The 16,520-nt window shown below is 43.1% G+C and overlaps 2 protein-coding genes across 2 annotated transcripts in view; one reads left to right on the forward strand and one right to left on the reverse strand.

Annotated features, from left to right (window-relative positions):
• The window catches only part of LOC136576196 (protein mono-ADP-ribosyltransferase PARP14-like), a 913,674-nt gene that overhangs the window by 70,517 nt on the left and 826,637 nt on the right, over positions 1-16,520 (reverse strand). The window lies entirely within an intron of this gene.
• The window catches only part of LOC136576194 (protein mono-ADP-ribosyltransferase PARP14-like), a 44,391-nt gene that overhangs the window by 19,090 nt on the left and 8,781 nt on the right, over positions 1-16,520 (forward strand). Inside the window, exons 11-13 of the mRNA XM_066575279.1 lie at positions 960-1,022; positions 1,620-1,799; positions 2,184-2,390. Of these exons, the coding sequence (XP_066431376.1) occupies positions 960-1,022; positions 1,620-1,799; positions 2,184-2,390 (450 nt within the window). The remainder of the gene's footprint in view (positions 1-959; positions 1,023-1,619; positions 1,800-2,183; positions 2,391-16,520) is intronic.

Here is a 16,520-nt window from a genome sequence, read left to right on the forward strand (position 1 = left end):
AGTCAGTTCATAAACGAACACTCAGGTCAGTCAAGTGTCCGTGTTTATTGTCATCGGGCAAGGAGAATAAGTGGCAGTAGTATATTTAAGCCCCTTTTACACGGGACGACTGTTGGGCACTTCAGCTCCCAACAACCATCCCATCACTCGCCTCCATTCACAGAGGCGTCGCTTATAGATCAATGACGGCCTGTTTACACAGAACGATGCGGCGGCAGATCAATGATGATTTTTAGGTCTGCATGAAAGATCGGATGAGCGATTTATCTCTGACCGATCTTTCACTGCATTCATTCACACTGCACAGTTATCGTACAAACTGCTCAATCGAATAAGTGTTTACACAATAATTGTGTCATTAAAAGGGGCTTTAGATCCAACCTGCTACCTAGTTTTTCCTGGCAACTGTTGCTGGAGGGCACTCAGGCCGCCTCCTTTTACATTCGCTTTAAGTATTTCTGGGCACACAAACCCTCTACTGCTACAAACGTCATGCTAATGACATCAAGCCCTCAGCTGCTATAAGCTCTATGCTAAGCATGCAAAGCACTGTACTGCTATAAGTTCCACATTGGACACATAAGGATCTCTGCTGCTGTAAGCTCCACACTGGACACATAAGGCTCTCTGCTGCTGTAAGCTCCACACTGGACACATAAGGCTCTCTGCTAATGTAAGCTCCACACTGGACACATAAGGATCTCTGCTGCTGTAAGCTCCACACTAGGAACATAAGGCTCTCTGCTGCTGTAAGCTCCATACTAGACAAATAACGTTCTCTGCTTCTGTAAGCTCCACACTGGACACAACCTCTGCTGCTGTAAGCTCCTTAAACCCTCTGCTTCCTTCTTGGAATGTGTTAAGAGGTGCAGTCACAGAAATTACACACTTAGGGTAGATCCTGGTCAATACGCTATGACTTGGTTCTGTATAAAATTGTACTATCTTATTATTTTCAGGTGTCTCGAAAGCCATTCTGGACGCTGCTGGACCGACTGTTCAATTAGCTGTCAGAGCATTAGGTACAATTCTACAGATTTACTATTGTCTCTTCTTCTCCAGGTTTTCATACAATCTCTGATTTAGAAGTTACCTATTTACTGACCCACAGACGTACAATACAAAAACATGTTAGTCCCTGCCTGTCCAGCAGGGACTGACATGGTGGGCTCATAACATATTGAAGACGCCCTAGAGATACAATTGTCTACACTACTGTTTTCAAGGCTTTCTATGCTGGGTGCTTTGCATTGTTTGTCATCTAACGCACGCTGCCACATTTTGGATTGAGAAGTGCCATTTTCCTGGTGGGAAGGAATGGGCTGTACATGTACCCAGCCTTACTAGGCGCTAACCCCACTCAGACTCAGCAATCAGTATCTCCAGGCTCTTCTGCAGTCTCCGGACTTTGATGAAGAGAGAAGCTGATCTAATATACAGATCTAATGTTATATGCGCACGTCACACTTCATATAGGGCGGATGTACCACAAACATTACTACTTATAGAAGCCTGGAGAAATCTGCAGAGACATTCAGTGCATTTGTGAATGACCCCCACAGATGGATTACAGGGCATGGTGATTTATGTATATCTATTTTCTTGTCCGCTTTCCTCAGGTTCTCAGCCCCACAAGGGTTTAGTCATCACAGACTCAGGGAACATTGTCGGGAGCAGCTGGATCCTCCATGTGTCGGGGCCAAAACAACCAGCAGACGTCAAGAAGATTGTCCTGGACTGTCTGCAGGAAAGCGAGAATTACCAGGCGGCTTGTGTCGCCTTCCCGGCTCTGGGGACAGGTATGACATGTCCTTGGTGCAGGCCCACTGGGTCAGTATAGCTCCAGCTCCTCCTGTAGAGAACAGGGAGGTGTAGGGGATCCGTCTCATACACAGGACTGGTTACTTCCACCTTATGGAGCCATAGATGTCTATGGGGAGGTAGAGTATCTCTATATGGCTTACTTCATACATAGATAGGAGGTATTTCTCATTGGGTTATGTATGCACATGCTCTCCACCCTATAGCCTTGGCCAAGTCCACTGTTCACCCCTGGGCCAGACTCCACACCAGACCCCAGAAGAGCGATGCCTACAGAGATGACATTACACGCGGCTCACATTAACCCTGCGTATGACTACGGCCGCACACTCACATCAGTGGTTTTGCTTCTGTCGCTCCAGGGGCCGGTGGATTAGCAGCTGCAGTGGTGGCTGATGCTATTCTCGATGGTGTGACGGATTTCATCAACTCCGGGTCAGTGAAGTCCATTCAGACAGTGCAAGTGATCATATTCCAGCAGCAAATGCTGAACGACTTCTACCTGAGCATGAAGAAGAAGGAGGGGACGGCGCTGTCTGGGCCCAAATCCTTTTTTAGCAAATTAACAGGTGAGGCTCACATGTGATTGTATGTACTATATATTTGGTGGATGGGGACCAAGAAAAGAAGTTGGCCTATACATCATGATTGGATCCTCATGGGGCTGTAGAGATGTGGTGGGTCATGGAGAGGGGGATTATTTTTATAATATATAGGGGGCACTTACTTTATAAACAAACCACTATTCACATAGAATAGGTGATAAAAGTCTAATCAGTGGGGGTCTCACAGTTGATACTCCCACTGATCCCAAGAACGGGAAGCCCATGTCCTTCTATTCTCATCCCTGCTGGGTTGCTGCTGCAACTTCAGTGACATCAGATCGTATGGAGTAACAGTTAACAGCACAGCGCCGCTCCATTCATTTCAACGGGGCTGATGGAAATAGTTGAGCTCTTGTACTCCACTATCTCTGTCAGCCCCATTAAAAACGAATGGAGCGGCACCGTCCACGTGCGACTGCCTGTCCATTTAATCTGCTCTCCGCCTCACAGTGGAGGTGCAGCGAGGATCCTGCAGGCAGGAGGATGGGGGACATGGGATTCCCGTTCTTGGGATCAGTGGGGGTCTCAGCGGTGAGAGCTCCACCAATCAGACTCTAATCACCTATCTTATATGGATAGGTGATAAAAATCATTTTTGCTACAACCCCTTTAAGAAATATATTCAAAATGGTATAAGTTTATAACTCTCAAGGTCAGCATGGAGCGTCAATGTTAGAAAGATAATGAGTGCAAGAATATGGGTGGGGGCTAAAGGGTCGGCATCCAGTCCCCTTTGCTGTTTGCAATAGCAGTCGAACCTCTAGCAAGTAAAGTCCGACTACATCCAGGTATAGGGGGATTATAGAGGAGAAGGCTGCATTATGTGCGGATGACATGTTGCTATTTTGGGTGACGCTGGAACCTCACTGAGAACCGTGATATCACCGAGTGACGACTATGGTTGCCATTCTGGCTTCGGAATTAATTAGAGAAATCTATTTAAATGCCAATAGACAAACCTGATTTACAAATTCCTTCAGAGCGGGCGTTTAAATACCTGGCAGTACATGTACATCGAGGAATATTGCAGATTTTCAAAAATTTAACCCAGACCCATTACTCTCTAAATTCAAACAAAAATTAGCCGTAAAGTGTAAGCTTCCTATCTCAGTAATGGGTAGAACAAAGGTAATTAAGATGATCTGGATGCCGCAGTTACTGTATTTGCTGCAGACCTCCCCACAGTGGATTGGGAAACACTTCTAGAAAGTTGACAGATTATTTAGAGATCTTATATGGAGCAAGATGACCGCATGTAAAAAATTAAAGACTTCAGGGGATAGGGCTCGAAGACGTACAGGACGCAGGTCTCCAGATCCTGAAACGGCACCTTAAAGAGACACACCTGTTTTAGGCTCTGGAAAAACTGATTTAAATGTCATATATGGCTTCTCCCCATGTTTTCCCTTATGGATAAAGAGTAGTGGAAATCTAAAGAAATGGGGGTTAAGGCCGAATGCCCATGGACGGATTTTCTCTGATGAATTCGCAGCCAGATGCTCGCCGCAAATTCTGCAGCAATGTCCATCCATAGACATGCTAGGTTAGAAGATTCTCCCATGCCCACAAGTGGAAATCAATTGCGATTTTCCACTCGCAGGGAAGAATCGCAGCATGTTCTATTCTGCATGGAAAATCGCATGGACAGCTTCCATTGCAGTCAATGGAAGCCGTCTGTCCCGCGATACTCCACGCTATGGGCAGAGCAGAAGTATCTCCGCAATCCACATCATAGCCCAGCGCCGGCGCGTCTTCACTGCACTGGGCATACGCATCGGCTTGCCAGCTTAGACACTTGGATCCGGAGAGGCTAGTATAGGGTCTCTGGGGGGACCGGGTCTGATTCAGCCGTGAGATTTTGCAGTCAGAATCCGACCTGGCCGTGGGCAGGAGGCCTAAGGAGTGCAACCAGTAATCCTCTATTTGGGATAGCCCTCGGCTACCAGAGCTAATTAAACTAAGAGATTTTGCTGTTTGGAGAAATGGAGGTATGAAGGAACAGGAATAAAAGTGTTTAACCAGCTACAGAGTATAATTTGCCGCAGACACAGTTTTACAAATACTTGCAGTTGCCGCATGCTTCTCAGACAGAATTGATCTCTATGGCAATAAGAATCCCCAGTCTTACTTTGGCTGACATTATCGGGACATCTCCCTCCACTGCGGGATTTACTGGATGAATATTATTCAAAATTCATAAAAAAAACTAAGTTGAGCGTTAATCGTCCGGTGTAAATGCACAAAAATCATTTACTATTCGTTCACTTCTCATTATCACTGCCTCTCAGTCAGCATAAAAACCATTGCGGGAATCTCGCTGCGTGTAAACTCTCCCCGCTTAGCACTGCACAAGAAGGTGGAGCGCTGAGCGAGAAGCAGGCGATGAAGCGGTGAACTCTGCTTGTCTGAACATTCTGCACAAGCGCTGAGGACCTTAGCGGTGATGTCAGCTCTTCTACAGTCGTCCCATCTAAACGGGACGTATGAATAAGCAGGATGACGATATCGGCCCTATTGAGGATTCACAGTGGGACGAATTTCTACATATAACTCCCAAACTATCATTAAGTGAGTCACATAGATTATCACAATTCTACCTGATATATGGAGTATATCGTGCCCCGCTTCTCTATATGATATAGGAGAAAGAGATAATCCTTTTTGCATATGATACAAGACCCAAACCTTGGGAGTAATACATATTATGTGGGGCTGCCCAAAGCTAAATACATACTGGACAGAAATATATATATATATATATATATATATATATATATATATATATATATATGTAAATGATTTATCAATAGAGGAACAGGAAAGATAGCAGTAGCATGACTTTATACATAGTGAGGAAATTAATAGCTCAGCATTGGCTAGACGAAGCGCCTCCCACACTTGGGGAAGTTAAATATAAAGTTCATCACTTATTACCTTGGGAAAAGGGATATACCTCAAATGTAATACTGCATATAAATACGATCAGGTGTGGTCAAAATGGTTGAACAGCCTGGGATTACGTTTTTTGCAAGGTTTTCTTTGAACATTAAGTTTTTTATTAAAAAGTAGCAAATTACATATGATTGACGTGTATGTAGATTCATAAACATAATTGTGAAGTACAGTAAGGTAAAGAAAATAAGTGAAGCAAGTAACACAGGTTAGACCGGGCTAAGTCATGATCAGTGTTAATAAACTTTTCAAGTAAGGAGATTGGTGGATGTCAATGATTTAAGAGAGAAGGCGTGTAGCACAAAGCACTTTGGCGCCAGGCTGACCAATCATTTCAAAATTTTTCTTTTTGTTTAACAAATTTTTTATTGATTTTATCAAAGTTGAAGAAACATGAACAAAATGTTGTTCATGGAATACAAAAATATCAGTATATAACATGGTATAAAATGACAACTCCATCTGATTTGGACACATGCTCAAATTTTCAAACTTCTAATGACGCGGACCTTTTTTTCCCATTTTTGTTTTTTCCTCCTCTCCCCTCAAAAAATTGTAACTCCTTTATTTATCCATTGACATAGCTTTATGAGGGCTTGTTTTTTGCAGGACGAGTTGTATTTTTCAATAGTACTGTTTACTGTACCATATAATGTACTGAAAAACTTTTAAAAAATTCTAAGTGGAGTAAAATGAAAAAAAAACAAAACGATATTCCGCCATCTTGTTTCTACAGCACACAAACTGCAACAAAAATGGCATGATAACGTTATTTTATAGGTCAGTACGATTACTACGATACCAAACATATCTTTTTTTTTTTTTTGCCGTACTACTTTATTTTTTTTCAAAGACATTGAATTTTTTAAAAATTATTTTCTGCGGGCAATAACTTTTTTAATTTTCCATCGGCATAGTTATGTGAGGGCTCATTTTTTCCAGGACGTCCTGTAGTTTTCTTTAGTGCCATTTTGGAATTCATACGACTTTTTAATCGCTTTTTATTGCATTTTCTCTTGGAGACAGGGTCATTAAAAAAGTGCATTTCTGGCGTTCTTTATTTTGTTTTTCTGACGACATTTATTATGCAGAGTAAATAGTGGATTATTTTCATAGATCAGACTTTTACGGACATGGCGATACCAAATATGTATTTTTGTTTGATGATTTAGATTCTTTTATTAGAAATATGGCAAAAGGGGGGTGATTTTAACGTTTCACTTTTTTTTTTTACAATTAGTAAAACTTTATTGATCTTGTTTTTAGGTGTGAAATTTGATTCAAACAATTTAGTAGCTGATGGTAAATACCCAGATATGGGAGAGCAGGAGTAACCCAGTTGAATTTATACATGGATGTTAGAAAAGAAGAGATTGATTTTTTTAATTCCTAAATCGAGGATTTGTGACTTCAACATGTTAACTTTATAGCAGGATACCTCAGGGAATTTATTGATTATGCTGATAGTTGTTGAAAGGGAAAAGTAGGGGTTAGAGATGAGCGAGCGTACTCGGTAAGGACAGATACTTGAGTGAGTATCGTCCTTACCGAGTACCTGCCTGCTCGCCCGCAAAGATTCGGGTGCCAGCGGGGTTGAGCGCTGTCTTGCGGAAGTGAGCAGGAGGGAGCGTGGGGGGGGGGGGAGGGGGGAGATCTCCCTCCCATCCCCCCCCCCCCCCCGCTCCCTGCCCCCCACCGGCACCCGAATCTTTGCAGGCGAGCAGGCAGGTACTTGGTAAGGACGATACTCACTCAAGTATCTGTCCTTACTGAGTACGCTCACTCATCTCTAGTAGGGGTTTGACAAGGCTAAAATTACATCATCAGCAAATAAACCTATTTTGTATTCTATATTTCCTACCTGAATCTCTGAGATATCTTGTGAGGATCTGATGTATTCTGCAAAAGGTTCCATGATTAAGGCAAAACCTAAAGGGGATATAGGGCATCCCTGTCCGGTGCCGTTACTAATCGTACAGTAATTCGACATAAACCCTTATGAGTAAACGTTGGCATTGGGGGTAGAATATAACTACATAGTGGCTGATAGAAAAGTTCACTGGAAACCAGATTTTTTGAGGACAGCAGGAAGTGAACTCTGTCAATCAAATGTCTTCTCTGTATCAGGGGATAAAAGAAGGGAGGGGATTCAACTAGATTCAGCTATCTCAATTAGGCTAATAAAGCACCTAGTTGCATCCAAAGAGTGTCTGTTTTTGATGAAGCCTACTTGGATTAAATTGGGTAAAATATTTGAGAGACTTAACCCCTTGAGTGGCAGGTTTCCTACCACCCTGTCGTGCCCACCAGGGCAGGTTTTTTAAAATGGTCTAATCATTGAATTTCAACTAGTTTTGCAGTTGCGTCTCAAGAGCCATAACTTTTTCACTTTTCCATTGACATGGCCATATAAGGGCTTGTTTTTTGCGGGACAAGTTGTGATTTTTTAAACAGGGGGAGGAAAAAAAGAAATGGGGAAAAAAGAAAAAAGGGGACATGTCATTAAGGGGTTAAATAATGTATTAACTTCCTTCTCTGGGTCATTAGGACGCACATGGATACCACATGTGTGATTTTATTTTTGATTTTTTACAAGTGTTTTTTTAATTTTTTTTTTAATTTTTTTACTTTTTTTTAAAATTTTTTAAAAATTTTTTATTTTTTTTTGTTTCTTTAGGGGACTTCCACAGGGACCCATCAGGACCTATGATCACATTCCAGGGGTCCGATGGTGACAGCCCTTTACATGCTGCAGTGACAGCCCTTTACATGCTGCAGTCACATAGACTGCAGCATGTAAAGGGTTAACACAGCAGAGATCGGAGGTTTTCTCTGATCTCTGCTGTAAGAGCAGGTACCTAGCTGTCCTCTGACAGCTAACAACCAGCTCTCCCTGCCACTGAGACCATCGGCTTGCTTCTGACAAGCCGATGGTCTCTATGGCAACCTGTAAACAAAGCAGGACATTGCCGACATGTCGGCAATATCTTCTGCTGGTTTTTCAAAGCCCTTGCTTTGTTCTCTGTGGGTCTGTGCAGGCAGAGCACACTGTCACAGCTTGTGGCATTGTGCTCTGCAGCTCCCATAGTGATACATGGCCCGGAAATCTTCCGGGCTATGTTGCTATGAGCAGTGGAGCTCGTCACGGAACTTTTCCGGGCGTGCCACTCAAGGGGTTAAAGGGGTTGTCTTGCGGCAGCAAGTGGGGGTATACACTTCTGTATGGCCATATTAACGCACTTTGTAATATACATCGTGCATTAAATATGAGCCATACAGAAGTTATTCACTTACTTGCTCCGTTGCTAGCGTCCTCGTCTCCATGGATCCGTCTAATTCTGATGTCTTCTGGCGTTTTCAGACGCGCTTGCGCAGTCCGTGCTTCTGCCTGGTGAATGGGGCCGCTCGTGCCGGAGAGCTGGTCACCGCGTCGTCATCGTAGCTCCGCCCCGGGGAATGGGCTAATGTAAAATTTTGATGTTTGCCGCGAGACAACCCCTTTAAAGCTAAGATTATTGCATAAATCTGTGTTCAGTAATGATAGGGGTCTGAAATTCGCAGAGGAGGTATTAGATTTACCTTTTTGGGAAGTGTAATAATGAAGACATTTAAAGGGGTTGCCCCGCGCCGAAACGTTTTTTTTTGTTTTTTTTAACCCCCCCCCCCCCCCCGTTCGGCGCGAGACAACCCCGATGCAGGGGTTAAAAAAACAAACCGGAGAGTGCTTACCTGAATCCCGGCGGTCCGGCGTCTTCATACTCACCTGCTGAAGATGGCCGCCGGGGTCTGCTCCCTCCGTGGACCGCAGCTCTTCTGTGCGGTCCATTGCCGATTCCAGCCTCCTGATTGGCTGGAATCGGCACGTGACGGGGCAGAGCTACACGGAGCCGGCATTCTGCACGAGCGGCCCCATTGAAGACTGCAGAAGACCTGGACTGCGCAAGCGCGGCTAATTTGGCCATCGGAGGCCGAAAATTAGTCGGCACCATGGAGACGAGGACGCCAGCAACGGAGCAGGTAAGTATAAAACTTTTGATAACTTCTGTATGGCTCATAATTAATGCACGATGTACATTACAAAGTGCATTAATATGGCCATACAGAAGTGTATAGACCCACTTGATGCCGCGGGACAACCCCTTTAACATCTCCGGGGAAAGGAGCCATTTTGGATAGTTTGCTTGAATGTTCTTACAAGGTGGGGGGCAAGAACTTATTTTTTATAATATTCAATTGTAAGGCAATCGGGACCAGAAGATTTGTTGATTTTTAGGTAGGCGATGGTATTTAGAATTTCTGAAATAGAAAAGTCCTTATCAAGGCCATCACTATGGAATCTCGAAAGAGTTGGAAGGGAAATATCTTTTAAAAATCTATGCATACATTGTGGATCAGGGTGTATAATATTCATGTCTTCCTTTAAGTTGTACAATGACTTAATATTCAGCGAATTCTTCTGCAATTTGATGAGGGTTTATAGTTTTGTGCGTCCAGTAAGTTTAAGATTCTGGTTTTAGCTTTTTTGGTTTAAATTCTGTTTGCTAACAATTTAGAGGCTTTGTTTCCCTTAGAGTAGTTTATGAGTTTAACCCTTTGCAATCCAATTTTGGATTCAGGGTTTCCTAGGGGGGCTTTCTCTTTCTGCCATCTGCTGGCTAGAGCCAGTACTGCGGTATGTGACATGCTGGAGAGGCCCCCGATAACAGAGCGGCCAGTAATCTACAGTAAGAATACCCTGACGGACGTCTTTCGACATCGGAGCTGTACAGCCTTCAATCAGAATATCTTTCGATGTCAGACAGTGGATTGGAAAGGGTTAAGTTTATGCAGATAAAGTTCATATTTATTCTGTATGTGATTTAGTAGCTGGAAACGCACTTGTTTTTACATTTAGTAATATTAGAAAAATGATATTTGTCAGAAAATTGAATTTTATTTTGGCCCTCTAAATTTTGGATTCTCTTTAGAAGCGTATCTATTTCTTTAAGTCTTTGCTTTTTCTCAACTGCAGCCTTTTTTTGGAAAATGTCCTCTTAAAACCTTCTTAATGTCTTCAATATCATTAAAGTGGAAGTATTCTTCTGGTGTTTACTGAGTTTCCTTTGAAAATTCGCCATGATTAATGAGGAAGTTATTGAGATGCCAGGGGGACGAGGGGGGTAGAGTAAACTTCTCCTTGATGCATATAGCAACAGCAATAGGTTATAAGACGCACGCTAGAGGAAATGACCTTTTGCAATAACCATCTGTCTACCAAAAAGAAATTGATCCAGGAATACATTTCCTGAGGATGGGAGAAGAAAGAGTAATCACGTTCGTGTGCATGTTGTATCCACCAAGCGTCATATAATGCTTCTCTAGACAACAAGTCCTGTAAGTCCCGAGTATTGTTGATGGAGGCAGGGACATTTCTATCCAGGAAATTATTGGGGACCATGTTAAAGTCTCCACAAATAATTACAGAACCTTCTTTGATCTCGTTGAGTCAATCTAATGCAATATGATTAAAAGTAGTCTGCTTGACGTTTGGAGAATACAACATAAGTATAGTAAAGAAGAACTTATTGATAAGGCACGACAACATTATAAACCTACCCTCGTCATCAGTGATTATTCTGAGGCCCTTGAATGCTACAGTTCGGCCAACAGCAATGACTTCACCTTTTTCTTTAATAGCGTGGGAGAAAAATATATGTGGAAAAGAGTTTTTTTTTCATTCTGACCAAGTCTGTGGCATTCATGCAAGTCTCTTGAGCGAAAAGATATCACATTTTTGACTGATAGCCTTTTTCTAAAGCATCGGACGATTGAATGGGCTGCTGAGACCTTTTAACATTTAGAGATGTTATTTTAAATACCATAATGATTAATTAATGGCCGCTTTGAGTATTATGGCTTTGGAAGAAAAGCATGGATTTTAGGAGATCAAGTATACATCCATTGTGAGACAAGAGATAAGCCCAGCAATTTAACTTTGAACAAAATAACATGTATATATTCAACAAATAAACAAAGATTAACCCTTTCCATTCCACTGTCTGACGTCTTCAGACATTCGGATTAAAGCCTGTACAGCTCTGATGTCGGAAAAAGTCCGACTGGGTATTCTTACTGTGTATTTCTGGGCACTCCGCTGTTGGAGCTTCTCTGGCGCATACTGTAGTACTGGCTCTAGCCAGCAGATGGTGCTGTTGTATAACGTCAGAAAGAGAAAGCCCCCTAGGAAACCCTGAATTCAAAATTGGATTGTAAGGGTTAAACAATAGTTCTGGTTCTGAGATTAAACAATAGTCCTGGTTCTCTGTGAACCTTTTTAAAGGCTACAGGTGAATTTTCAATTCACCCGTAGAGGGGTGGTGGGTGTTAATGGAGCAATGAAGGCATAGAAACTAGAGCACCGTGGTAGAAATCTGGGTATTAGGATAAGATAAAATCAATCAAAAAAGAAAAATCTTGGCGGTAAGATAGCGCACAATGGTCATAGTGTGTTGATATCTTGGAAAGGGATGAGTGAAAATGTTTAAGGCTCAAATGGAGGTTTTAGGAGAAAAAATTTGAGGAATTTTGGACCATTCTCGATCGAAGGAGAATGGTCGGTTCTTCGGAAGAGAACTGGTATCTTCTTCTTGGGGAGGAGCCAAAGACCACCTGGATAGCAATTTTTCTGCTTCTTTAAGAATTCTATTCTTGAAAATTCTGAGCTTTACAAGAAAACCCCACTTATAGGAGATTTTTTTTGTCTCTTGAGATTTTCGTGAATTTAGGAAATTCTCTTCTTCTTGCCATTGTGGTGGGAGACAGTTCAGAAAAGAGAGAGATTTGCTGAAAACGGTCAGGATGAGGAATAAATTTTGATGAAGCCTTCAGCAGAGCGTTTTTAACCCCTTCCCGCCCCATGACATAAGGGTACGTCATGGGAGCGGGGTACCTTGCCTGGCTGCTTGCTATGGCAACAGGACGCCAGATACCGGCGTCCTGTATTGCCATAATCTATGATCGCTATAGTAAGCGATAAGGCATGGCAGGAGAGAAGTCCTGCCATGCCTTATTGCAGCGATCTGCAGTGTTGCAGTAAAAGTCCCTCAGAGGGACACAGACTGTGTAAAAAAAAAAAGAAAAATAAAGTCCAAAAACTAAAAATTAAAAAAAAAAGTTAAAAAACGCTTTTTTATGCTTTTTCTCATACTAGCATAAAAAATTAAAATTCCCACATATTTGGTATTGACGCATCCGTAAGGACGCATACAATACATTGAATGCACTTATTATCCTGCACGGAAAAAAACGTTTAAAAAAGTGCTAAAAAACTGAGGCAAAATGCTAATTTTTAGTATTTTGCCTCCCAAAAAACGCAATAAAAGTGATTAAAAAAAACGTGTGTACCCCAAAATGGTAACTACAGCTCGTCTCGCAAAAAAATAAGCCCTCAGAGAGCTCCATCCATGGAAAAATAAAAAAGTTATAGCACTTTGAATGCAGTGAGTATAGAAAAAAAAAATAATTTCCAAAAAAAAAGGGGTTTTATTGTGGAAAAGTGGAAGAAACAAAAAAAATATAAGAATTTTGGTATCGTTGTAACCGTACTGACCCGCAGAATAAAATGTAGTGTGTCATTTATGCTGCATAATTAACACTTGGAGAAAAAAAAAAGCTATGGCAGAATTGATGCGTTTTCTCTCTCTACGATCATAAAAAAAATAATAAAAGTTTTACAATATAGTCTATGTACCCAAAAATGGTACCAATAAAAACTACAGTTCACCACGCAAAAAACAAGCCCTTATACGGCCGCGTCGACGGAAAAATAAAAAAGTTATGGCTTTTGAAAAATGGAGATGAAAAAATAAATCGTTTGGTCCTCAATGCCAAAATAGGCCGTGTCCTTAAGGGGTTAAAGTGTAAGAAGTGTAGTGTGGCAAGGACATCTCTGGGGACTCCTGCAGGGATATTTTTGGGCTTGGCACTCTGTGGTCTCTATTGATCAGAAGATTTCTTTCCTTTGCCTCAGGGATAGTATTAACAAAGAGGTCGGTGAGGAATTCTATAAGTTGGGAATCGATGATATTCTCTGGAACATTTCCGAATTTTTTATTAGTCCTTCGAGACCTGTCCTTTAACCCCTTGAGTGGCGGGTTTCCTACCACCCTGTCAGACCCACCAGGGCAGGTTTTTTAAAATGGTCTAATCATTGAATTTCAACTAATTTTGCAGTTGCGTCTCAAGAGCCATAACTTTTTCATTTTTCCATTGACATGGCCATGTGAGGGCTTGTTTTTTGCGGGGCAAGTTGTGATTTTTTAAACAGGGGGGAGGAAAAAAAGAAATGGGGAAAAAAGAAAAAAAGGGGCCATGTCATTAAGGGGTTAAATAATGCATTAACTTCCTTCTCTGGGTCATTACGACGCATGGATACCACATGTGTGATTGTATTTTTGATTTTTTACAAAGTAAAGATAGACAAGTGTTTTATTATTTTTTTTAATAATTTCTTTACTTTTGTTTTTTTTTTGTCCCTTTAGGGGACTTCCACTGGGACCCATCAGGACCCCCTGATCACATTCCGGGGGTCCGATGGTGACAGCCCTTTACATGCTGCAGTGACAGCCCTTTACATGCTGCAGTCACATAGACTGCAGCATGTAAAGGGTTAACACAGCAGAGATTGGAGGTTTTCTCTGATCTCTGCTGTAGGAGCTGGTACCTAGCTGTCCTCTGACAGCCAAGCACCAGCTCTCCCTGCCACAGAGACCATCGGCTTGCTTCTGACAAGCCGATGGTCTCTATGGCAACCTGTAAACAAAGCAGTTATCCGAGTATCGCTGTGCTCGGGGCTAAAGATTCGGGTGCCGCTGCGGCTGACAGGTGAGTCACAGCGGGGAGCAAGGGAGAGCGGGCGGGAGAGAAGGAGAGAAAGATCTTACCTCCGTTCCTCCCCGCTCTCCCCTGCAGCTCCCCGCTCCGTGCCGACACCCGAATCTTTAGCCCCGAGCACAGCGATACTCGGATAAAGCAAATTACTCGAGCGAGTAGTGCTTATCCGAGTACGCTCGCTCATCTCTATTGGAGAGGCATCGGGTCGCTGACCCTAGGTATAGTTATCCTTTAAGAAAAGACAAGCTTTAGAGTTCGTGGAAGGGTAATGTAGAGATCTTAATTAAAGGGGTTGTCTCGCGCCGAAACTGTTTTTTTTTTCTTTCCATAGGCACCCCGTTCGGCGCAGGACAACCCTAAGGGATGTGTTAAAAAAAAAAAGTTTTTATTACTTACCCGAATCCCCGCTCTGCGACGTCTTCCTTCTTCTTCCTTTTTCCTTCACCAAGATGGCCGCCGGGATCTTCACCCACGATGCACCGCGGGTCTTCTCCCATGGTGCACCGTGGGCTCTGTGTGGTCCATTGCCGATTCCAGCCTCCTGATTGGCTGGAATCGGCACACGTGATGGGGCGGAGCTACGATGACGACGCAGGACCAGCTCTCCGGCACGAGAGGCCCCATTCACCAGGGAGAAGACCGGACTGCGCAAGCGCGTCTAAAAACGCCAGAAGACAGCGAATTTAGACGGATCCATGGCGACGGGGACGCTAGCAACGGAGCAGGTAAGTGAATAACTTCTGTATGGCTCATATTTAATGCACGATGTATATTACAAAGTGCATTAATATGGCCATACAGAAGTGTATAACCCCACATGCTGCCGCGAGACAACCCCTTTAAGATTTGTGGAAAACTTAGAATTAACACTTCTGTAGTCGTGATTGGCGTTTCTAGAAATGTGTCTGTACAGGGGTATTATGCTTTAATATCTTTTTATTGTACATAGGCTGTAGATATGGCTGTAGATGCAAGCTTGAAAGCAGTATCTACTTATTAGTGAGTGGTGGTAGAGTTAATTTGTGTTGGGGTTCTCTCCCTTTTTTCCCCTTTCTTTGGGTGTTTCTGTTAATATAAGTCAGTTAAGTTGCCAAAATCGCCAAAGGCTGGGATAGAGCTATTACTGGCTTGTATCTGCGAGGGGTTAAGGAATGTGTTTAGGGAGCATTATAATGCTTAAACCAATCCCCGTGACAGAGATCCCTGCATCGCAGTGCCAGGTATTATGCTTACCCTTGTAAGGCTTGTCTATAAGATGAGTTACTGGAGGTTTATGGAATAAAGGGCCGCAGGTCTGAGGCAGGGAGGAAAGTCAGTTTTTTGTTGCTTTCTGATTCTCTCTCTTATTTTTTCCTCTTTCTTTGTTTTTCTTTTGCTTCCTTTCCTTTTCCTCTTCTCTTTCTTTTTATCATTTACTCTCTCTCCCTCCTCTTCCCTCTCCTTCCCTTTTTCTTTATCCTTCCTTCCCTCTCCTTTTTCTCTATTTCACCTCTCCCTCTCCGGTGCAGACTCTGCACTCCTGGGTGTGTGTGGGTACCTGTGGGAGAATGTCCTCTCCCCTTTTCCTCACGGATGGCCACAGGCTCGGTGGCCTCCTCAGTGCCTCTCAGTCTCTGGAGGCAGGAGACACCAGGCAGGAGGTCCCTGTAGAAGATGCAGGCAGGCCTGTCTTGCCGTGGCGATCAGCGGAGCCACGTCTCAGTACAGACCTGGCATGGATGCAGCAGGAGGAAGCTACAGCTGTAGAGAGCCTAGCGATCCACCGCCGTCAGCACCGAAAAGGTAGATGGAGCAGGTGCCACAGGCATTCAGGCAGGAGCATCTGGCAATGGGGATGCGCAGGCCTCAGTAGGCCACGACAGGCTGCAATTCAAAATCACCATCTGGCGGGTCACAGAGGTCTCCAAATATTCACCGGAGGTAGGGGAGTTCACTGTGGGGATAGAAGAAGTTTCCTAGGGGTGAGATTTTTGTGTGGATACATTGAGCTCCAGTGATCCATATCCTCACGCTCCAAACACTAGGCCACGCCCCCCTCCTGGATTGCCTTTTTTAGGTGATGAATTTTGTGTCAGGAAAAATTTACGTAATTAGTCATCATCTGATATATGTATGGTAATTTCAAATTTGCTTTAGAATCCTATGCAGTAATCAAATTAGATACTTGTTCGAACAAAGAAGGTGATTGGGAAGGATATGAGATGCTATTGTACTTCCTCTAACATCCTAAGGACTGCCCTTCCAAAACTGCATGAAAAAGAGAAGCCTATA

The sequence above is a fragment of the Eleutherodactylus coqui genome, chromosome 8 (genome assembly GCF_035609145.1).
Source record: "Eleutherodactylus coqui strain aEleCoq1 chromosome 8, aEleCoq1.hap1, whole genome shotgun sequence".
NCBI lineage: Eukaryota > Metazoa > Chordata > Amphibia > Anura > Eleutherodactylidae > Eleutherodactylus > Eleutherodactylus coqui.